The 25,045-nt window shown below is 43.0% G+C and overlaps 1 protein-coding gene across 2 annotated transcripts in view; it reads left to right on the top strand.

Moving 5' to 3' along the window:
- Nucleotides 1-21,581, top strand: part of LOC147421660 (inactive protein kinase SELMODRAFT_444075-like) — a 34,246-nt gene extending 12,665 nt beyond the window's left edge. For both annotated transcript variants that reach the window (XM_086502712.1, XM_086502713.1), the window contains 7 exons: nt 17,309-18,286; nt 19,291-19,451; nt 19,521-19,597; nt 19,783-19,930; nt 20,009-20,158; nt 20,864-21,038; nt 21,241-21,581. In XM_086502712.1, coding sequence (XP_086358838.1) covers nt 17,309-18,286; nt 19,291-19,451; nt 19,521-19,597; nt 19,783-19,930; nt 20,009-20,158; nt 20,864-21,038; nt 21,241-21,278 — 1,727 coding nt within the window. In that variant the 3' untranslated portion in view covers nt 21,279-21,581. The remainder of the gene's footprint in view (nt 1-17,308; nt 18,287-19,290; nt 19,452-19,520; nt 19,598-19,782; nt 19,931-20,008; nt 20,159-20,863; nt 21,039-21,240) is intronic.
- Nucleotides 21,582-25,045: the final 3,464 nt, after the last annotated feature.

The following is a 25,045-nucleotide window of genomic DNA, read 5'->3' as shown; positions in this document are numbered from 1 at the left end:
GAGCCGCGCCGCCAATTCAGGTGAAATGAAGTTGGCCTTGGCTCCTCTATCAAAGAAGATCAGGGCTTCTTGGTCTTTCACTTTGCCCCATGCTCCGCAAAGTTCTGTACTCTCGTCCATCGTGCTTGGGTTAGTACCCACGCAATCTGGAACCAGTCCTGTGTTTCATCTTGCCTTTTCGTCCACGTTCCTCAGCTGCTCTCGAACCTTCAGGCCTGTCTTCATCCTTGTCATTCTGTTCTTTCGGTGCCTTCTTAGGGCACTTCGCGGAGATGTGTCCAGTTTCTCCGCATCCAAAGCACTTCCCCTCTTTGATGTAAAGAGCTCTCTCTTGGGGAGTGAGTTTGGGTCGTGCATCCTTTTCTTTCTTTTCTGGGTTGCTCTTCCTCTTTCTACTTTCATTTTTCGAAGTTTGTTTGGTCCTTTGCGTCATGATTTCATCTGTGGGGTAGGTCAAACTGCCCGAGTGAATGGCAAAACCCCGTTTCGCATGACTCATCAGTTCCTGAATGAAATCTGACTTTTGCTCTAAGCAGTGATCTCGGATCTCTGTAGGAAGACCCAAGGTAAACCGCTCAATCTGTTCTTTGAACGAGATCTTCTTGAATGAAGAGGCGGGTAGAAAAGAGCTCCAGAATCTCTCGCAATATGCGTCTAATGTATCCTTCTTGGTCATCCGAAGATGGTTTCAAGCAGTTCGTATGTCTCGTTCGTACTCTCGAGTCAACCGAGAAGAACTAAAAAGCCTTTTGAATTTCAACCATTTAACTGGTCTTGTTTAATAGAAGAGTGGACCACCAAGTTCGAGCATTTCCCTTGAAGTAAGAGGATGCTTCCTTGAAGTAAGAGGCAGGCCTCCGAATCTTGGAGTGCTCTGAGTAACGCCCTCTAGAGAAAGCTATGTCAAACTGCTGTATGAAAGACAAAGCCTTCGAAGCATCTCTATACCCAGAAAACGTGTCAAATTTAATTGATTGTCCACCTTCCTTAAACTCTCGGACTTTCTTGCTTTTATCTTCCAGAAAGTCATACTGGTTGGCTTTATAAAAAATTCTTCTTCTTTGCATAAAAGCTGCTATCGTCAGAGTCCGAACTATCCGAAGACGATTCCTCTGTAGAATTGTCAATCATTGGGCCAATTTTAGGGTCTTTGCCTTTTTCTTGCCCTTTCCAAAGCTTTGCTTTTTGCCTTTTCTGTCTTCTTGGCTCGAGTCAGAGGAGCTAGAAGAACTCTCAGAAGAAGAAGAAGAAGAACTGGGTACCCCTTCAAATCGAACACGCTTCTTCTGCTTTCTTTCCGATGCAAATGTAGACTGACGACCCAAATAACCCGGGAAGTCAGTTCCTTTCTTCCACTTTTTGTCGTGCTTTTCTGCTTTGTTCTGCGCGTCATAAAGCTGAGCAATTCGTGCATCAACTATCTCTTCTAATTCTTGCTTTGTATACATCCTTGGAGTCGGAGGTTTCTTCAATGCCGGTTTGAGGGGTGGTTCTGTGGTTTGCCGCCATTGTGCATGCACCTTGTCGAAGGAGGTCTAACTCATAAATTTTGCAAATTTCGGGTCCTTCGCAAAATTTAGCATCATCTATGTTGCATCACCGATCAATCGTCGACGCTCTATCTCTTCGATCTCCGCCTGAGTAGGTTGAGGCGGGCCGTACTCCTCGCGTGAATCTTCGTTGTGATCTCTTCCCGCATCTCCGGACGCAGAGAAGATGACTGATCTTTGATTGAAGCCATAAGTGCCGCGTAAAAAGGATCGGATTTCCTACAGACGAGAAATCGGCCGTGCTCTGATACCATTCTAACAGACTTGGACACTCCAAGTCAAGATTCTGCCACGACACCATAAGAATTTACTTCGAAACAGTTCACAGTTCACAATTGATTCGACACTGGCCCGACGGAGTTCCGTGCCTAGAGATATTGGCCCCAAACACTGGCGCCCCTTTCGGTATTTCCTTTTGTATTAATCTGCAACTCAAAGTACAAGTGAGTGGTCGGGACTCACTCTCAGACTCTGCGTCCAGATGCTCTGAGAAGTGAGAGCCCAAGCCACTATTATATATGTTTACAAAGGATGCTCAAAGCAGAGCCCAAAAGCTTCAAAATCAAAAGCCTTGCCAAAAATAAAGCAAAAGCTCTCTGTCTCTCACAAGCTCTCTCTTGAGTAAATAAAGCAGAGCTTTAAAAAAGTAAAGCTCTCTCTCTCTCTCTCTCTCTCTCTCTCTCTCTTCCTTTCGCGTAGAATAAAGCAGTAGCCCAAAAAGCTGGCCCTGCTTTTTCCGTACAGCTGCTGCCGCAAAATCCGCTGCAAAACGCAGGCGTTCGTACAGAAGGCCACGTCATCATTTCAACGGGGGTGCGTGTACTCGACTGTTTTCAGCAGTAGGGCCCGTGTGTGTATACTGGACAGCCACGTCACCAATTTGTGACACTGGGCCCAAAAGCTGCCATAGAAAACAGCCAACGTAATTTTTGGGAATCCGTACGCTGCCATATCATCAGCAGTCAGTGCAGGAAGCGGGTTTTCGTACAATTTGCCACGTCAGCCTACTAGCATATTTTGTGCCGCATTTTCCGAGCTACCACGTGTCTGTCGTACAGTGTGTGTCTGGGGTTAGCCACGCCACCATTTTGTGACACACCCCCCTCTTGAAAGCATTGTAATCGCCCTCGATTACGCCTGCAACAAAACAGAGAGAGGCCATAAACTGTCTTAGCAGACACTAACTGTTAGTAACGACGCACTAGGAATAACACATCTAGCACATGTACCGGTCGACAATCACATCACAGAACATCACATGACATCACATGACAAATTGCATTCAAAATCATTCCAAATCTCAGACCATGATTAATCGGCAACGTATTTAGCAGTCGCATTTAGATCCAGTCGGGACCTCATAGATGCCCAATTAACTAATCCATATGTCTATAGAGATTTATGAGACCGAAATGTTGCAGTCATTTGGTCTATTAGTTCCTGCACTCAAACAAGTCAAGTACAAATGAATCAGTATCATTTTCATTTTTGGGAATTCCAGTTCATAAAGTCGTACAACAGAATACTGTCAGCCCTGCAGTATCCCTGAAACCCAAAGGGACATCAGTGACTCTATATCAAAAATCGGGGCAATCTGTTGACAAAGGAGCAGAGTGACTCCCCTCTTGTGCAAATCCGCTGCGCTAGATTCGCCCAAGCTGAAATCGGGGTTCTATCGGAGTAGACTATGCTAAACCGAATGCTTCAAGGTAAAGTTCCATAATCTGAGGAGTATCCGCTAGGTCCTCCTCCTCCATCCACTTCGCATCCAATGCAGGATAGTTCTTGAATTTAACAAAGAACCGCCTAATCACTTTATCTTTAATCTTTCTATCTTTATGTGCCAGTATCTGTCTGGAACGAGTATCTCCTCGCTTTCCTCCACTTCGGGTTGCTCATCTGGCTTCCCATCATCTGGCACATCGCCTTTAAAAGGCTTCAAGAGACTCACATGAAAAGCATTGTGAATTCTCCAAGTATCGGGCAGCGTTAGTCTAAAGGAGACATCATTTATCTTTTCTTTTATCTGGAAAGGTCCATAGTATCTCATGCTAAGCTTTGCAAAAAGCTGCTCCTTTTCCTTTTTCTTTCTCAGGTGTGCCTTCTCAAATCCTAAGAGCACTTTCAAATCGCGACGGTGTCGATCTGCTGCCTTCTTGTGTCTTTCCTGAGATTTCGCTAAAGTCCCGGACCTTGGCAAAAGCAGTGTCCAAGTCCCTCGTGTATTGGTCGGCTTAAAAAATCTTATCTTTCGTGCTTAGGAAGGGTGGAACCTTCATAGCACCTTCAATAATCTCAAATGGCGAAGAGTGGATCGTGTTATTGTAGGCAAATTCCACCAAGGGCAAAAACTTTTCCCATTGAGTCTTCTGATCAGAAATGTAAGACTTCAATAAATCCAAGTACGACTGGATTTGCTATCTCAGATTGCCCATCTGTCTGCCGGTGGAAAGATGACGAGAACTGTAATCGTGTGCCAATGTTCTCTCAAATAGCCTTCCAAAACAAACTCGTGAATCGGGGATCTCTATCAAGGACTATTGTCTCGTGCATGCCATGTAATCTGAATTTCTAGGCAATGAACAGTCTCGCTAAATGATCCGGCTTGACTGTTTTCTTCACTGGAATGAAATGAGCTTGCTTGCTAGATCTGTCAATAATAGTCCAGATACCATCGTGCCCACTCTGTGTCTTCGGGAGATAAAAAAATGAAATCCATAGCAATACCTTCCCAGGGGCGGGTGGGAATGGGTAAAGGCTGTAATAATCCGTGTGCTTCATGCCTGTCAAACTTGACCTTTTGGCATATCAAGCAACTGCGTACAAAATCATCCACATCCTTCTTGAGTCTCGGCCAAAAGAAGTATCTCTCTACCCCTTTCAAGGTGGTATCAATGCCGTAGTGACTCATAAATGGTGGACAGTGGCATTCGGTTAGAACCTTTTCCCTCAATGGCTGTGTAACGCATAACATCGTTTTCTTCATCAAGTAGCCATCTCGAATGGAATATCCCGCTACTATCTCCCCATTTTGTATTTGACTGAATACATCTGAAAAATCTGGATCTGTGGCGTACTGATCGACCATGTCCTCGAAACTTCTATGATGAATCGCGGAAATAGCCAAAACTAACTGCTTCTGGGACAAAGCATCTGCCACCAAGTTCTTCTGTCTCTACACATGGACAATCTGGAAGTGAAACTGACATGATGCTAGCTCACCGCATCTGCTTTTCCGATAGCTCCTTCTGTGACAAGGAGCAGCCTAAACTCTGATCATCAATGAAGACCGTAAAATCGGCTCCAAGTAGGCAATGTCGCCACTAAGTAAGAGCATGGATAACCGTCAAAAGCTCTTTCTCATAAATCTGTGCTGTCAATTCCGGCCTTGAAAACAATCGGCTCTCATAGGCAATGATATGGCCTTCTTGCATTAAGACCGCTCCCAGACTACGACCACAAGCATCACAATATACTTCGAATGACTCTTGCAAATCCGGCAAAGTCAAAACTGGTCCTGTAGTCAATTTCTCTTTCGAATTCTGAAAGGCAATCACCTTTGTGGGTCCCCACGAGAAAGGGACTCCTTTTTGTGTCAAGATATGCAAAGGGGAATTATGTCACAAGACGGGCCCCATGTGCCAATAGAAAAGAACAGACTGAACAGACTTTTAACACTTCAAAAACAACTGAATTGAAAGAGAGAGACGACACGCGACACGGAGTGGCGGAATTCCACCCCAGAAAGTATTGGCCCCAAACCTTGGTGCCCCTTTCGGTATTTCTTTATATTGCATCCACACAGTACAAGCAGGTACTCCAGACTCTGCACCTTCGCCAAGAAGCATGCCAGAGAATGAGCCCTAGCCTCATATTTAAAGCATAGTTACCAGGGAACGGACATTTCGGGCCTTGGAACGCCAGAACGGCGTTCCTGCCTTTTGGGATTTTCTGGAACGCGTCGGAACGGAACGGTGTTCCGGCTGGAGACTGTCACCGGAACGAGACGACCGGAACGGGCTGGAACGGGACGGAACGGCCGGAACGGCCCCAACGGCCATAAACGGCAGTTTTTGAAATTGGAAAAAATGACTGTTAGGCAGCCAACGGCCATTTTCAGCAGTCAAAAAAGTATATAATGCCTCCCTCCTCCCCCATTCTTCACACACTCATCAAGCCTCAAGGCCCATTCTCCCTTGCTTGAGCCTTGCTCTCAACTCTCAAGCCAAGCTCATTCTCCCTAGCTTGCTCTCAACTCTCAAGCCATAGTGTGGCGCCGCGGCATGCCTCAAGGCTCAAGCTCTCAACCTCTCTCTCTCTTGGGCTAACTTCTAAGTTCTAACCCTCAACTTTCAAGGCTCAAGGCTCAAGCTCTCACGGAATCAAGCGGCAAGCCTCTCTCTCTCAATCCCTCTCTCTCTCTCTCAAAGTTCAAGATCAAGCTCTCTCTTTCACGGATAATCCATCATCCATGGCCTCTTCTTCTCGTTCAACCCCCTCCGTTCATGCGGGCAACACTCAAAAGGCGAAGGAATGGTCGTGGTGGGATGAAGTGACCTCGGAGGGCACCTTGTCGGCGGCGGGAGGTTCTCGTGCATGGGGATGCAAGCTATGCTCTTACACGCGGAAAGGGGGGCATGACAAAGTGAGGGCACACTTTCTTCGAGTGCCGGGACATGAGGTGAAATTTTGTGCCAACGTAACCATCGAGAAGAGGAAGGAGCTCGAGGAAAAGGATCGGCAATTCAACCATAAAGCCAAGCCGGCACGCAAAGGTATTGATCCAAAGACCCTCATTTTCCCTTCTTCCTCTCTACCCGGTGTAGGTGTTGGTGCATCTTCAAAAGGTCCAATTCGTCGCCAAAAGACCCTTACCACCTCTTAAGACCCTTACCACCTCTTGGGACCCAAAGAAGAAAGAAGAGGTGGATGCGGCCGTGGCCCGATTCTTCTATCACGACCATATCCCATTTGTCGCAGCGAGGTATGTACATTGTTTTATGATTCATCAATCTTCTCTCTCATTTCTTCCGTTATCGTCGTTTCCACTTTTTTGATACTAACCTATTCTATGTTTGATCGAAATAGGTCGGAGTATTGGAAAGTCATGGTGCAACAGATAGGAGAGTATGGCACCGGCTATGTGCCGCCATCTTTAGAGGCTCTCCGAACCACCTTGCTCGATCGAGAGAAGGCTATCGTGGAGCAAGCAACCCTCAACATTCAGCGTCTTTGGGCAAAACATGGCGTTTCCCTCATTGCTGACGGGTGGAGCGATACAAGGAAGAGATCTATCCATGGTCTCGTCGCATACTCTAGTGGAGAGATGTACTTTGTGCACTCTCATGATGCCACTGAGAGTGGCAAGTCCGCCGATGTCCTCTCTGCAGAGTGGACAGCGGCCATAGAAACCATCGGTGAGCAACACGTGGTGGCCTTTGTCACAGATGGGGAGGCATCAAACAGGGCAGCAGCAGCTATCATAGAGGGCCACTATCCGCATGTGACAGTGTGCTTTTGCATGGCACACTGCTTGAACAACCTTCTGAAAGACATCGGCAAGCTAGACTGGATTGCTCCAGTCATTGCTGATGCAGTGAAGATGGTTACTTTCATCAACAATCACAACTTGGTTCGGAGTGAGTACCTCAAGAGGTCGGGCGGCAAAGTGCTTCTAAAGTATTCAGATACCCGCTTCGCATTCAACTTTCTTCTTGTACGCAGGCTGTCTGAATGTCAAAATGCGGTCCGACAGGTCTTCATCAGTGATGAGTTCACCACCTCCCCCTATGCAAAGACAGTTGAAGGGATTTTGTGCAAGGATAAGGCAAAGGATCTTGAGTTCTGGAAGGAGCTCAAGAGTCTAGATGCACAGGTAAAACCGGTGGTTCATTTGCTTCGAGTTCTGGATGGCATGGATCCTTGCATTGGCAAGATTTATGAGGCAATGGACCGCATGATTGAGCAGCTTGCACAGCTTGAGCCGAACGCAGAGCGATATGAGGAGATCCATGCGCTTTGCAGCTCGAGGTGGAATTCATATGCCTCTCCTTTACACGGGGCAGCGTACATGGTGGATCCAGAGTTCCAAGGTGCAGGGCAAGAGACAGATAGGGAAGTCATGAACCAATTTACAAAGATCTTAAACAAGATGGTTCTAGACAGAGATGGGCGACGCATTGTCAGAGATCAGCTGAGACAGTACAGAGAGATGCGAGGGTCATTTGGCAGTCCAGATGCTCAGATTGATCGCAGGAAAATAGGTTCAGTGCTTTGGTGGGAGGACTATGGCTATGATGGCCCTGAGCTTCAGAGATTGGCGATCCGTATTCTCAGCCAGTCAGTTAGTACCTCATGCTTGGAGCAATTGTGGAGTACCTTTAGCCACATTGCTTCCAAGAAGAGGAATCGGCTTGGAGTGGAGAAGGCTAATGATCTTGTCTTCGTCAGCGCAAATTTGAAAATGCTTTGCAAGAGTACAGACAAACAGACAGATCCTTTTACACAGTGGGAGATGGAGCAAGAGGCTTTTCAGGCGGGTGGAGATGCAAATCCACCAACACCAGGTATTTCATCTGTGGCTGAGATCGAGCCGGACCTAGACCTCGATGATGAGGAATGGTAGGATGTGCATGATTTACAGCCGGCTACTACGGATTGGGAGGCCTCTCAGGCTAGTGGCTCTTGAGTCTTGAGTCTTTGCCATTTATCCACCTTTTTGTATGGCTGCTTGAGCCTTGCCCTCTTTGCCATTTGTAGCTACTAGCATCTTTATGGTATTTGTCACCTTCAGTTTTTTGGTATTGTGGTCACTGAAGTCTGGTTTGAACTTTGCCCCCCTTTGGTTTTTTTGTAGCACCTTGGCCGCTGGCGGCCCTTGAGGCTTGTTACTATGTTAGCCATAATTAATTCCAAAGTGTTATCTCTGACTACTACTCTTGCAATTATTTGAGAGCATTGTGTATGTACTATGGGCATTGTGTTTGCTCATTGTTGTTCATCTGGCTATGTTGTTCATCTGGCTATGTACTCTGGGCGCCTCACATCCCAATCAAGTCATAATAAGGTTAAATGGTCTTCGAATCGTGTTTTTTGTGGACTACTTGTATTCAAACACATAACGCTAAAAAAAATAATATTTGGGTGTTTTTTTAGCCTGCCGTTCCGTGCCGTTCCCGTTCCGGGCCCATTCCCGTTCCCCCGTTCCGCAGGGAGGCCCGTCGCCGTTCCCGTTCCGCGTTCCGGGTAACTCTGATTTAAAGGCCCTTGGCCTGAAAAGCAGTTACGGTGAAAAGCCTTCAAAACTCAAAAGCTTTTGGTCCAAAAAGCAATGCCAAAAGCTGCCAGCACAATTTACGCAAATCCGTACAGCGTGCCATGTCATCATGTCAGCGCAAAACGCGGAAATCCGTACAGCCTGCCACGTCATCATGTCAGCGCAATTTTTGAAAAACTGCCACGTCATCAATTTTGGCGTGTGTCCGGATCCTGCTTTATTTTAATCCTTTATGTCACTTGGGGCCCCATCGGACGGGGTCCCCATAAGTTAATAGGACTTCTTCTTCTTCTGCTACTTGTTCTTCTTAGGGTTTAGGCCCCTTGGCCGGCATCTGTAAGTTGGCTCCATTCTTTAGGATTTTGCCACGTCAGCAGTTTGTTACATCTCCCCTTCTTGAAAGAGAGTAATCGTTCGCGATTACAGCATATCTGCAAACAACTCAAGTTAGCTCAAATTTTTTTTTTCCGAGGGTCATTCTGTAACAAACTTGGACACTCCCAAGTCAAGAATCAATCGCGACCGCACCAAATAACCACTTCAAAACAATTCACAGATCACAATAGATTTGCACTGGCCCGGCGGAGTTCCGTGCCTAGAGATATTGGCCCCAAAGACTGGCGCCCCTTCCGGTATTTCTTTTTGTATTAAAAATCAATGTCAGAGTACAAGAACAGTTAGGGTTTCCCCTCTCAGACTCTGCGTCCAGATGCTCTGAGAAGTGAGGCCCTCACCGCATATTTAAATGTTACAAGGGATGCCCAAAAGCAGAGCCCCAAAAGCTTGAAAGCAAAAGCAGTTTCTCTCTCTCTCTCTCTCTCAACGAGAGCAAGTAAAATAAAGCATGCCCTCTCTTTCTCTCTCTTTCTCTCAAAGCGTAGCAAAAGGCCAACAATAAGCGTCGCTAGCTGCTTTTTTATTCCAGCCCGCTTTTTCCGCCGCAAATTCTGGAAGCCTCCGTACACTGCTGCCACGTGGCACTGCCCCGCTTGATTAGGGTTTCCAATCAGCAATTAGGGTTAGGGTTTCCAGAAATTAGGTTTTTTGGCAGAAATTAGGGTTTGCAGGAATTTTAGGGTTTCTGGCAGAATTTAGGGTTTCTGCTGTCGGTAGCCACGTCATCACTTTGTGACACATTCTGAGGGACAATCAGTTTGCTCTTTTTATTAAGGAGTTAGCTTCTCCTTTCTGCTCTTTTGATCAAGGAGTTAGCTTCTCCTTTTGGCTGTTTTGATAATGGAGTTAGCTTCTCCTTTCTTCCAGATCTGAACTCTTGATATTCCGGCGTAGTAAAATTAGCCATCACACCCAGACCAACTGATCTTCCACGGGTGTCTTGATGCACTAAAAAATTACATACCCAGGTAATCTCATCCAATTAGGAATATTCAGTAATTGGCACATCACAATGCAACACAAATGCTCACATATGCATGTTACAAGACATGGAAACATAAAGCTGCTGATGAACACTCCCCCCGCAAATAACCATCCAGGTCCGGGCCATGAGCTGTTCAAGGACTCCCTCATCACTCCTCCCGCAAATAACCTAAAAAGGTCCGGGCCATGAGATATAGAGGCCTTTTACAACCAAACGGCCCCCAGACCGCAGCCTGCGTCGTTTGGAGGTACTGAGAGTAACCATTGCTCAGACTTCTTAATACTCCTCCCGTAAATAACCATGCAGGTCCGGGCCATGAGTAACAACAACAATACTCCCCCCGTAATTAACCACAAGGGTCCGGGCTATGAGTAAAAACAACACTTTTCAATCATTTAATACTCCCCCCGCAAATAACCACAAGGGTCCGGGCCATGAGTATGAACAAGCATTCTCAAACATCTTTTCTCACTACTCCACCCAGGAGTAAAATCACCAATCATTGAAACTAGTATTAAAACCAGAGTCAAACAATTCAAATCGGCACCAAGACAAGTTCAAAACAGATACCATCCATTTCAAACAAAGCTTCAAACAATACTTTCTCAAATAAAGTTCAAAAGTATCTAACTATAGAACAACTAGAGAGTTCGTTCAGGGTTTTGTTTGGACAACCGAACTTTGAGGACGATTGGCTTGCCCTTCTGCATCACGGTGATGGTTTGGTTCCGAACTTAGGAGAGTCGCATCTATCTTGTCATGCCAAGGCATGCCTAATAGAACGTCACAATTGCCCAACTTCATAATGTGGAAATCGGCTTTTCCTTGATAATCTTGGATAGTCACTGGAAGAGCACCAATGAGTAGTACCACTTTCTGAGTTTGCCCTGTGGCTAGCTCAGCTTCAATTTCTCCACCCTCTGCATCATAATCAAAGTCCATCTGCTTCAAGAATTGTGGATGGATGAAGTTCTTTGTAGCTCCTGGGTCAAAGAAAATTAGGGCTTTCAAACCGTTGACTTTGCCATATGCTCGACACAATTCATTTGTACTTTCAAGGCGTATGCCATAGAAGTCAGGTACTAATCCAATGGCCGGTTTAGCTCGTTTGGCTGGAGATGGTGGTCCTAGGTTTCTGTCGACCGTCGACGCGGGAGTCGGCTCCATAGGTCTGTCAGTGCGTTGGGGACAACCAAAATAGTTATGTCGTGTTTGAAAGCATCCAAAACATCGGCCTTCTTGTAGTAAGGTGTCTCGTTGTTGAGGTGTCAAATGAGGCCTTTGTGGTTGACTTTTACGAGACTCTCGAGAATTCGTTGTTGCCGAGAGTTGTGGTTAGTGGCCGGAGATTCTTTTGTGGTAAACTCTAGCTTTCCCTTCATCAGTCGCGGCATGGTCCATAAGTTCTTGCATGGTAGAGACTTGCTTGGACAGACAATATTCCTGCAGTCGTGATGGTAAACCAATGGTGTATCGCTCGCACTGGGCCTCCAAGGGAACAAACCTAAGAAAAGACACCGGAAGGTACACGTCGAGAAACCTTTGGTTATATTCGTCCATGGTTTCGGTGGCAAGCATTTTCAAGTTGCCCCACTCTGCCAAAATCCGGACTTCAAACATCGAAGTCATGTAACTACGTGCAAAAACTGTCTTGAAGGCTTGCCAGGTCCTTGGAGCATGTTGTTGTGTCGCGATTGAACTCCACCATTGCATAGCATTATCTTTAAGAAATCCCGCTGCTCGAGAAATCTTGGATTCTTTTGTATAGTTCCCCAAAGCATAGATGTTGTCGAATTGCTGTTAAAAATGTTGTCGAATCTTTCACCCCGGAAAAAGTGAAAAATTTGACTGTCGTGCCACCATCTTTGAAATCTTTGGGTTGGTTAGGCGCATATCCCGAGTATGGATAATAAGGGTATCCATATGGGCTCCAACCATTGTATCCTGGTGGCGGTGGTGGTGGAGGTGGGGGCAATGGCGGTGGCAAAGGCGGTTGCACTGGATCAGGGTCAGATGGCTGCACCATATTCCTAAAGACTCCCCCGATTGGAACAGACGGCTGAGAAGGTTGCCGGTTGGAAGCTCTCGTACTTTCCAGTGCCGGAGGAGGAGGTACCACTTGGTGCATCAGAGAGGGTAACATGTAGTTCAAAAATTATTGAAAACTTTGCAGCATCGAAAGATTCTGCTGAGGATGCCGCAAAAGAATGTCGTGGAGTTCGTTGAGCAGGAACTGCAAATATTCTGCTTAATCCATGAATTCCAAGTATTGGGTTCTTAATTGGCTTATGCCCTGTAAGACACTGCGGTGAAGACGGGAGCGCGCCCGATTCTCGATGAAGTAAGGGTGGGAGTGGAAGTAAAGCTTTGTCTTCTCTTTTGTAGGACCGGTATGCTTCAGAAAAGCACACGCCTGATGCTCTGATACCACTTTCACAAGACGGGCACCACGTACCAATAGAAAAGAACAGACTGAACAGACTTTTAACACTTCAATAACAACTGAACTGAAAGACAGAGATGACACGCGACATGGAGTACTGGAATTCCACCCCAGAGAGTATTGGCCCCAAACCTTGGCGCCCCTTTCGGTATTTCTTTATATTGCATCAACATAGTACAAGCGGGTACTCCAGACTTTGCACCTTCGCCAAGAAGCATGCCATAGAATGAGCCCTAGCCTCATATTTAAACGCCCTTGGCCTGAAAAGCAGTTACAGTGAAAAGCCTTCAAAACTCAAAAGCTTCTGGTCCAAAAAGCAATGCCAAAAGTTTCCAGCGCAATTTACGCAAATCCGTACAGCCTGCTACGTCATCATGTCAGCGCAATTTTCGGAAAACTGCCACGTTAGCAGTTTAGCCGTGTGTCCAGATCCCGCTTTATTTTAATCCTTTATGTCACTTGGGGCCCCATCGGATGGGGTTCCCATAAGTTAATAGGACTTCTTCTTCTTCTGCTACTTGTTCTTCTTAGGGTTTAGGCCCCTCGGCCGACATTTGTAAGTTGGCTCCATTCTTTAGGATTTTGCCACGTCAGCAGTTTGTTACAAATTAACCTCTGCAAACTTTCAATGAACCGCCGGTAGTAAGAACATAAGCCCAAGAAGCTTCTAACTTCATGGACATTCTTTAAATCGGGCCAATCACATATAGTCTCAATCTTGGCCGGGTCCATCCGTACCCTTGCTGCTGAGATGACTTGTCCCAAAAAGTGTATCTCCGGTAAGAAAAATTCACTCTTCTTGACATTGATCACCTTTTTGTGATCTCGCAATGCCTGTAGCAGATGTTGTCTATGTTCTGCCTCATCCTTGGAGAAGACTATAATGTCATCAAAGAAAGTGCCAACAAAAGATTTGTACTCTCTGAAAATCTTGTCCATCATTCGGTTAAAAGTCGCTGGAGCATTGGTAAGGCCAAAAGGCATCACCAAAAATTCATATAAACCGAAGCTCGTTCAAAAAGCTGTCTTGTAGACATCTCCCTACGCGATTCGGATCTGATGATATCCGCTCTTCAACTCGATCCTGCTAATACAAGAGGATCCCTGTAGTCTATCAAGAATATCATCGATCCTTGGAATCGGAAATTTGTTCTTGATGGTGATTTTATTGAGAGCTCTATAGTCAATGCACATTCTCCAAGATCCGTCTTTCTTTAAAACCAACAACACCGGAGAGCAGTAGGGTGAAGTACTCGGCTGGATAAGACCCTTTTCAAAGAGGTCTTTCACTTGGTTCATAATCTCTTCATTTTGGGCTCGGCTCACACGGTAAGGTGGCCGGTTCGGTGGTGTGCTTCCAGGTATCAGATCAATAGTATGATCCTTAGGACGAGATTGTGGCAACTCGCCTGGGAGGCTCTCTGAAAAGCAATCAGCATGAGTGTGGAGAAAATCTTGGCGTTCTTTATCAAGTTCAGACATATTTGTCCCGTGTTCATCATTTAACTCTTTCAAAAAGATCGAGTAAACAAACAGATTGGATTTCATTAATTTCGAAATGGCCGAAGCCGATACAATAGGGACAGACTCGCCCTTCAATTTTACATCAAGTAGAATTTTTCGGCCCTTTTTCATTTGTCAATGTCACTTTCTTTGCCCGATAATCGACCATGGCATTGTTCTTATGTTACCAAGGGACTCCAAGGAGGACATCACAACCTTCCAAGGGCATTATGTAGAAGTCCTCGTGCCCCAAATACCCCTGACAATGCAACCGAAGTTTACCAATGACAGGTGTAATGGCCACGTCCTGTTCGGGTGCCGCTAGAACTGCCTCTGCTTGTGGTCCCATCTGATCGGGTGTAATCTCGAGCTGCACCGCCAATTCAGGTGACATGAAGTTGGTCTTGGCTCCTCCGTTAAAGAAAATCAGGGCTTCTTGATCTTTCACTTTGCCCCAAGCTCGGGAAAGTTCTGTACTTTCATCAATCGTGCTTGGGTCAGTACCCATGCAATCTGGAACCAGTCTTGTGTTAATCTTGCCTTTTCTTCCACGTTCCTCAGCTTCTCTCGAGCTCTCTTGCCTGTCTTCATTCTGTTCTTGCTGTGCCTTTTTAGGGCACTTCGCGGAGACATGCCCATGTTTCCCGCATCCGAAACATTTCCCCTCTTTGATGTAGTTGGCCCTCTTTCGAAGAGTGAGCCGGGGTTGTGAATCCTTGTCTTTCTTTTCTTGGGAACTCTCTCTCTTTCTACTTCCATTATTAGAAGTCTGTTGGGTTTTCTGAGTCAAGATGTCATCAGTGGGGTAAGTCAGATTGCCCGAATGTATGGCAAACCCCCGTTTCTCATGACCCATCAATTCTTGAATAGAATTTCACTTTTGTTCCAAGCAGTAGTCTTGGATTTCTGTGGGAAGTCCTCGGCAAAACCGCTCAATCTGTTCTTTAAATCTCTCGCAATAAGCGTCCAGAGAATCTCCCTTGATCATCCGAAGATGATTCCAAGCAGTTCGTATATCTCATTCGTACTCTCGAGTCAGCCAAGAAGAAATAAAAAGCCTTTTGAATTTCAACCATTTAACTGGAGCTTCCTTTCTCAGTAGAAGGGTGGACCACCATGTTCGAGCATTTCCCTTGAAGAAAGATGTAGCCCTCCGAATCTTGGAGTGCTCTGAGTAATGCCCTCCAGAGAAAGCTATGTCAAACTGTTGTATGAAGGCCAAAGCCCTCGGAGCATCTCGAAATCCAGAAAAAGAGTCAAACTTAATTGACTGTCCACCTTCTTTGAATTCTCTTACTTTCTTGCTTTTATCTTCGAGGAAATCATATTGGTTGGCTTTATAAAAATGCTTCTTCTTTGTGTAAAACATGTGATCGTCAGAGTCCGAACTGTCTGAGGATGAGTCCTTTGTAGAACTGTTAAAAACTGGACAAAATTTAGGCTTCTTTGCCTTTTTCTTGCCCTTTCCGAAGCTTTGCTTTTTGCTTCGCTTTTTCCCTTTCCTGTCTTCTTCGCTTGAGTCAAAAGAGCTAGAAGAACTGTAAGAAGAAGAAGATGAAGAAGAATTGGGTAGTCCTTCAAATCGTACACGCTTCTTCTGCTTTCTTGCCAATGCAAAAGTAGATTGACGACCCAAATAACCCGAGAAGTCAGTTCCTTTCTTATGCTTTTTGGCTTTATTGTTTGCGTCCAAAAGCTTTGTGTCTGAACCACATTTTGTAATTCTTGCTCTATAAACATCCTCGGAGAAGGAGGTTTCTTGAGTGCCGGTTTGATGGGTGGCTCTGTGGCCTTCTGCCATTGGGTGTGCACTTCTACGAGGGATTGCTGGGTCAAAAATTTTGCAAATTTTGGATCCTTCGCAATTTTAATCATCTGCTTTGTTGCCTTGTCAACCAATTGTCGACGTTCCATCTCTTCAATCTCAGACTGAGTAGGCCAAGGTGTGCCGTACTCTTCCTTTGATTTCTCATGAGAATCTTTTCGTGATCTCCTCCCGCATTCGTCGCAGATGCAGAAGAAGTCGATTGATTTCTGTTGGAATCCACAAGTGTCGTGAGAAAAGGATCGGATTTCCCGGTAGAAGAGAAATCGGGCGTGCTCTGATACCACTGTAACAACCTTGGACACCCCAAGTCAAGATTCTACCGCGACATCGTAGAGATTCACTTCAAAACAGTTCACAATTCACACTTGAGTCGACACCGCCCGGCGTAGTTCCGTGCCTAGAGATATTGGCCCCAAAGACTGACACCCCTTTCGGTATTTCTTTTTGTATTTATCTGTGTTCAAAGTACAAGAGAGTGGGTAGGTGCTCACTCTCAGACTCTGCGTCCAGATGCTCTCAGAAGTGAGGCCCTGCCCACTATTTTATAGAACCAAGGGATGCCCAAAAGCAGAGCCCCAAAAGCAGTAACTGAAAAGCTTTTAACATTCAAAAGCAACTGGGCCCAAAAGCTGCCATAAAAAACAGCCAGCGCAATTTCAGGGAATCCGTACACTGCCACGTCATCAGCAGTCAGCGCAAAAAGCGGATTTCCATACAATTGGCCATGTCAGCCTGCCAGCGTATTTTGCTCCGCATTTTCCGGGCTGCCACGTGTCTGCCGTATAGTGTGTGTCCGGGGTTAGCCACGTCACCATTTTGTGACAACATGAGCCATTGACAACAAATTGAAAGAGCATGGGTGTGAAATAACATGTCATGACAAATATTGTATGCAACATGAGATGATGTATTCCTAAGGACTTGAAATCTAGCTCCATGCATAGATGAGGAATAAGGAATTTGCATTGGCTTCTGCACTGTATATTTTGTGTGTGACACACTGGACAGTACATTGCTACAATGCCATCATGTCATGTATATTTGAGTGTTACTTGCTTGCGAGAAACTCTTCCCTTCCTGGCGAGTGAAACTTCAATTTTTTCCTTTCTTGATCATGTGATGATACATCCAATTGGCCTTGTACTCCTGCTGAGGCCTTGGCTACGTGATTGGAATGTTATTTTATATGCCGATTATCTTGGGTCGACAATTATGCATATTTACTCGTTTATCTTTTCCTGGGTAGCATTTGCACTGAAGATTTATATTTGTTAATGATGGGTGTGCATAAGTTTGACATACCTTTACGGACATAAATTTTATGCAGATCGAGACTTACAGGACATGGGTAATCTTTCACCAGAGTCTGATGCCCAATCTGTAGCTTCCTCAGCCTCTCATTCAGGAGAAAGCTCTTATATTGACCTGTTTATGCGGAGCTCCCCTGATGGTATTTTGCCAATATGGTCTTCTGCAAATGAGAACGAGCCGAGTCCATCAAGAGGAGAGAGCTCTACAGATCAAGCTGTCACTAATGAGGAATCAAAATCACCACCTGAGGATGTAGTCCTATCTTCTAACATTAAGGCTACTACGGAACCCGCAAATGCAGACAACAATGCTCCCTTGACCTCGTACTCTTCTGATCCCCATAGGCCATCTGAATGTTTGGAGAAAGAAATCATTTCTGTGCATCCAAGAAGAAATTTTCCCCAACTAAATGAACTGATGAGAGCCCATGATCATCAAACTGCTGCAGATTCAGGCAAGATAGGGGCAGATAGCAGGCTCGTGCATTCTCAAGTTCAAGCTTCCCTCAGAGAGGAGGAGGTCGATCCACCAGAGAACGTTGTTTCTGTGGTGGATGACAATGAAACGAAATCAAAATCTGCAAAACCAATGGTATATGCAGGAGATGTTCTGGTGAAGCACCAATCACAAGCCCCACCATTATGCTCTATCTGCAAACTTAGATCAATGGAGCTTGGAAGGACTCCTCGTGTTTATGACTGGCTGGAACTCAAGTCTGCAACGAACAACTTCGCATCTGAAAATCTGATTGCTGAAGGAGGTTTTAGCTTTGTGTACAGAGGAACTTTACCTGAAGGACAAACTGTTGCTGTCAAGAAACTTAAAACTACAACTTTACAAAGTGATGTACAATTTGTGACAGAAGTTGAGGCTTTGAGCTGTGCCCAACATAGGAATCTGGTCAGGCTACTTGGTTATGGCGTAGGAGGCACCAGTGATCGGTTACTCGTGTATGAATATGTCTGTAATGGATCCCTTGACCAGCATCTTTCAGGTAAGACTGCATTTCTTCATACCAAATCAAGCTTTTCGGTGCAGTTTATAGGATTTGGACAAGGTTAGGCTGAATTTTTTGGATAAATTTTGGCTATGATTTCTTCATTATTTTGCCCAATTTTGGTAAAAAATTGGGAACAATTAAAAGGTTAGAAAAATAGCCTAGAAAATTATGAGATTAATTTTTTAAGATTATTGTCAGCTCGAACAATGGGGGTTTATTATTATAGATTCTTTCTAATACATTTTCTACATAATTATAAAAAATAGTGGAATTTTAAGATTAGAATAAGATGATAATCATCTTAAGATAAATAGACATTGACTAAATTTTGTAACAATAATTAATAATTAACAATCGAATCATTAGGCTACCTAAGGCTATTTCTAATAAATAGAAATTAAGCTAAATATTCTAATTGACCTCTTGTCTATCTTATTTATCATGAGAATTCCTAATATACTTAATTTCCTCTAATTAATTTTTTCTATTTTCTCAATCGAATACAGTTTTGTGGGTTTCCTTTTCAAAGGTGTGACTATCATAATAGTTTATTAACATATGGCAATTATATGCACAAAGAGCTTTTAATTTCGACAATTTTATACTATCAAAGTAGGAACAAACGTTGTTACAAATGATAAGGCTTTTTGAAAAGCTCCACACACATAATACTTTCACGAGGCTAATTAGTTGATCAGGTGAAATCTTGGAGTTGCCACAAATTAGTATTTTAAGGTGTAGCCTACATCTTGCATTTCTCTTTAAGGGTGAATCTGGTCTTATCCTAGATTCATGTAGGATTGTATATACATGTTTATTTGCAGGTTGGGAAAGTTCATTCGCATAAAGATTATGTTTGAAGTTAAACGCTTGAGCTAAGAAAATAGAACACTATGATACATCATATCATGAGGCAAGAGAGGGTGAAGTTAGGCAGATTGTTAAAATAAGAGCTATTCTTTCAGGATGGATTATAGGGATCCTTTTCTTGAATGCAGGGCATAGTGGTAGTGTTCTGCAGTGGCCAGCACGTCACAAGATTGCTATTGGAGCTGCCAGAGGTTTGCGGTACCTTCACGAGGAATGCCGTGTTGGTTGCATTGTGCATCGGGATATGAGACCAAACAATATACTCCTTACCCATGATTTTGAGCCAATGGTATGTGCTTTTTACTTCCTACCACAAAATGCATTTATCCTGTATCTGAATTTTTAAGATTGTTTGAAGGTTGGCGACTTTGGGCTTGCAAAGATGAATATAGATGTAGATACTCCAGTTGAGACTCAAGTTGTGGGTGCACTAGGGTAAGTGCGGCTATTTGGGTGTCTTTTTTATGCGAATATCAAAGTCGCAGGATCCATGAATATCTCACTTACCCACGCTCAGCTTGTGCCTGCAATAGCAAAGAGGACAATTTTACGCTATAAATTTTTTAACATTCAAAGGAGAAAGAAAGAAGAAATTTGGATTTGAATTATGGTGCTTGTAGGTTCTTGGCTCCGGAGTACGTGGAGTGCGGCCAGGTAACATCCAAAACAGATGTCTACTCTTTTGGTATTGTACTTTTGCAGCTGATAAGTGGGAGCAAGGCAATTGACTTCAAACGACCAAAGGATGAGATCTCTCTGGTAGAATGGGTGAGTCTGTTGTTTATTGTAGCTTCTACCTTCTCTATATGATACTTCGCTGACTCAAATCATTTGTTCAATCTGAAGGCAAGGCAAAAGCTCCTACATCATCGAATTCACGAGCTTGTAGATGAGAGAATTGCAGAGTCATTGGATGTGCTCGAGTTAGACATGATGGTCAAAGCGGCTTCTCTCTGCATAAAAAAGGACCCTCAAGCTCGACCTGGCATGAGTCAGGTTTATTCTCTTCTCCTTCCGTGGTTTTGGGATTTGAAAACCTTTTGTCGCCTAAATACCTTATTAGATAGCAGAACCAATAGAAGACTACAAAGTGCATGTTTTCCAAACATTTGCATTGTCAAAAAAATCTATATAGAAGGACAGAATTGCCTACAGAATGCTGATTGTAGTGGGAATGGAGGCAAAATGAGCCTGAATGATTACTTATGCAAACAAATACTGATCTAGATTTGGGGAGGAGCATGCACGTGAGCATAGTTTCAGCCCTAGTTAACTGCAAGTGATGGAGAAAAGCTATGGTGGATCAGGCGTAGAAGAGCCATAGAGAGAAGAAGAGAGAGCTGAATACTTTTGTGCATGTAAAGATCGAGAGTTCCATTATTCAAGGGCCTTAAAGCAGGTATGCCATACAAAGAGTTGCAAGCTTGACCCATTTAGAGATAATGTCTTAGGCTTCCCTCATGGATCATGACATACATGGCTAAGAGAGGATTCACACAAAGAAAAAACTTCGGGCTTACCCAACAGCAAGGGTCTAGTCTATTAACAATCCCTTCTATGCTACCAATCTTAATTTTTGGATTTTCACTACTACGGTGCTATACGTTAATAGGCTGTGTCATTTTTAACTGTAAGATTATGGGCTACTTTTTGGTGGTTCTAATTTCATTGTTCTGATTCAAAGTAACCTTCACTTCGCAGGTTCTCCGAATCTTAGAGGGAGACTATTATGAGTTTTCGAATGAGGCTATGCAAGAAAATGCTATTGTTGATACCACTCCTCAAGCTCTAGTGTGGAGTCATTCGCGCGAGGACTTGCATCAGTCTGCAAGCAAGTTGCAGATGCTTCAAACCAGCAGCAAAAGGGTGTCCACAGGTAGCATTTGTTTGTCAAAATTTTAATTTAGGTAAGGTTATGTTTTATGGATTGGGAAGGCTCATGGGGGCAAGGGATCACTTCATTGGTTTTCTAAAACAAGCCTTAGTGAAGAATGGAGTCAAGCATACATTTGACTTTTGCATGTGAAGCATTGCGTGATTGAAATATTTACAAACTTATAATACCACGAGTTTTACAGTTCCGAGGAGTTGGCGCAATTGGGTTAGAACAACATGATAGATGATCGACGAACCCCAGTTGGATTGAATATGGCATGGTGAGATTGATGTATACAGACTTTTATTATTTGGTAGTTTCTTTAGCATTTTGAAATGCTTATGAAATCTATAGATTGTACACTCCTTTCCACCAAAGATGTATACACTCATTCTTCAACCATACATGTATAGCAAGCTATAATATCTTCTAAACCAAGCAACATAGAAGCAATTTGACTATGCAAACCCCCCTTTCATGCACCAAATGATAGTCTCAAATCTACAACAAGGCTTATAATATTTGAGAACTTCTTTATCGACTTTTGGATATTTTGCAAAATGGGTTAGCTCCTTTTGGGGATTGAAAAGGCTAGGTAATGTGGTTATAAACATTGATGATTTTTTATTACCATTTTTCAAATGCTATAATTCAATAGTGCAAGGGAACTCTATATAGAAGAATATATTGAAGGAAAGGTGAAGGTCAAGCATAAGAAATGTTTAAGAATTTAAGATGGTTTGCTTAAAAATAAGGGAAAATAACCAAAAGGTACCCCTCTAATTTGTGGAAATTCCCAAAATGTTACAATTGAGCTCCATTTTGAAGTGCTTAGCATGCAATGTCACAAATTACCTCGCAAAGAAGGCAATTATGTTTAAAAACAACGAAGCAATTCATCTCCAAAGCCTACATAACCAACTCATTCAAGTTTTAGCGCCTTGTATTGATACACAATTCGTCGTTTTTTTATTTTTGGAGAAATTTAATCTCATAACCAAGGGTATTTTGGAAAGTTTGAAGGGCATTTTGGACATTTATGACAGGTATTTTGGGAATTCCCACAAATTAGAGGGATATTTTGGTAATTGTTTTTTTAAAATAAACAAATCAAAAAGTGTATTTCAAAAGTGTGTGTGTGTGTGTGTGTGTGTGATACAAAAAGAATTGATTCTCGATGCTCTAAAATTGTGGTGATGAGAGTTGCAATGGAGAGCCCACACTGTGGTTGGGAGGGGAAACTGTGTAGGTCTTAAGTTATGGCTAAAAATGTGAGGGAAGCAAGTTCGGTGACAAGGCAAAAAGAAAGATCTTGGTCAATTTCAAGATTTAGCACTAAAGCGAAAACAAATTGAAAGTATCCACTTAAACCCATCATTGCCTTATCTGCAAAGTTAAAAAGAAGCCTAACCAAACACCAAGGCCTTTGCCATTGGCAAACCAAAAAGAAAATTATGCTTAAAAAAAAAGGAAACATAAGTATTATTTTAATGCACGCTTGACCAACTCCTTTTATGGATATGCAAAGTCTTTTAACTTCCACTTTCATGGGGCTTCTCATTTTTTGTACCATCCTTCACTTACGCATTTGAGATGTTTTGAAAGGATTTTTATTTTTGAAATTGTGGAGACGAGAGTTGTTGTAATAGAATTTTTCACACCAAAATGAAAGTTTCTTTTGTTTTTCCAATACTTTGAAAAATGACTATCGAAATTCGATAGAAGATAACCTTGCCAATGTCTCGCAAGCTTTGGTAATAGCACATGGAAGAATGGAAATTTCTTGAATTTTCTTGTCATCTGCATTGCTTCATAATGTTCGGAATGAAGCCTCCATAACCTCCTTGAAATATGTAGACAACTAAGTTCAAAGTTATGATCTATAGTCTTAAATTTGGGGAACACAAAAATTTTCAGGTTTTTTTAATTAGTAACATCTAATAAGTTTAGGGCTTTCAAATTTTTGTTTTGCATGATTGTTAAAAATTTGCCAAATAAGTGTACTAAGAAAAGAATGTAATATGCTTGTCTACAACCTACTAATGGTACATTAAGATCAACTGGTCTTACTTGGTTGGCCTTGGTGCAACAATTTAGGTTTAATATACTTTTGATAATTTTTTGTTTGAACAAAGAACATGCCCATATAAACATAAAAGGTTAATGCTTTGGCTTTATTAGTAGAAGGCAGAAGTAGAGAGTTTGCCAAAAGAGGTGAAAATTCACGTGGTCAACTCACACAGGTTATGCAAAATATCTATACCCATTACTTAAAACTCATCATTAATGATGTCATGACATATCTCAAGTATTGTAGTATGTAGGAAATCTCTCTCCCTTCAACTTTTGCAAACACAATGCTTGCTTGCTTATATAACAGAAGGCCAGGAGAGATGTCACAGTCACACTATTCACAAGAAGTTTAGAAATTTTCTCATGTAGGCAAACAGAGTCTTTTTCATTGTTTTTCATACAATGCATAACATCATGAGCTTCTGCTTGAGAGGTGCCACATACCTAGCTAGGTACGATTGGGGGCAAGGGACCACCGGCCCCCCCATCGGGCCGGCGGTCCCCTACCCCCAATTGTACTTAGCTAGGTATGTGGTGCCTCCCTCACAGAAGCTCCTGATGTTGAGGCAAGTCACAATGTGGAAATTATTGTGAGAATTTGTCGAAAACTTCTTGTGATTATTGAAAAGATGTTTTTAAAAATCCATTGTCTCGCATCTTTGCTTGCACATGTCTCAAAGGAAGGAGAGACTCTCGTGCAAACGTTTGTCTTCGTTGTTATAGAAAAACAAAGTTTGTGTGTGTGGCTTTGGTATGGGAATTATTAATGGGATATATTTCCATTCATGAAACTAAAATCTCTGATCTGTAGAAGTTCAATTATAATCACAATGTATCCTACCTTGGTTAAAATAGGTAATTTACATTGTGTAGTCACAAAGTTTATTCACATTCATGGCTTATGTCACCTATTCTTTAAATCCTTTTCATAGTTTTGTGTTTTAAGTTGACTCTCTTATAGCACATTGACTCATCCTACATTTCTCGTTTCACCAATGGCTTCATACTCATATTTGATTTGATTAATTCGTTCAATAGGGAATTCTCATTGCTAAATTTGAATTCTTACATCATGGGATTATAGCATTAATATTGTTATATGACTTAATTGGACTTCTTATATCATGGATTTATAGCATTATGACTTAATGTGACTTCTTATATGATGGGGTTATAGCATTGATATTGTTATTGCTCAACCACTATTTTGATCTAGCTTGGTACTCTTTGGATCCTAACATGAATGACAAAAAATGGAGGGTTCATGATACACTTGATCATATGTATCACCTTTGCAAGATGATGTTTTGGTATCTCACCCTTGCAATGTCTTGATTTTCTTCTTAACATGTCCGTTTTGTAGTACAACACACTACTTTTAGTATACCCTCATCCAAAGAACTAGTAAATCCATGAAACAAACAGTTAACCCAAGTCAACCCTAAATATGATCCTAAATAGAATCTCACAACTTGTGGGCATGATTATCAATTATTACTTAGCAGTCAAAGTTACCTTGTAATTCCGTAGAAGAAAAAATCCCTTATGCCAACTAGCATCATAGTTCCATCCTTTTCTCATACAAATGGATCCCTTTTTTCTTGCATGTCAATAACCTTGAAGTTGAAAACTCATTATAATGCCTTTTGACTACCCAATACTTCAGCTGTATTAACATGATTGTGAGTGCAAAGTTTAGGCCACCTCCGATAGTCAAGCTCACGGATTAGCTTTCCAGAGCCCCCAAATCGTCTAGAGACTGACAAATCGCCACACCCATCCGTCCTATATATAAGTCAAGCTTATAGATAGCCCCTTATTTGCTAGCTGGGCCTTTGGGTACACGGAACTTGTGTCTTGACACCACCTCCCCTCATTCAAGAGTTTTTTCCTTGAAAAAAAAGAAGGAATCTATTTTTGAGAAGAAAAATGTT

This window comes from Adiantum capillus-veneris, chromosome 27 (genome assembly GCF_014529385.1).
Source record: "Adiantum capillus-veneris isolate H3 chromosome 27, ASM1452938v2, whole genome shotgun sequence".
Taxonomy (NCBI): domain Eukaryota; kingdom Viridiplantae; phylum Streptophyta; class Polypodiopsida; order Polypodiales; family Pteridaceae; genus Adiantum; species Adiantum capillus-veneris.
The sequence above is the reverse complement of the archived record's forward strand: the minus strand, read 5'-3'. Positions and strand labels throughout refer to the sequence as shown.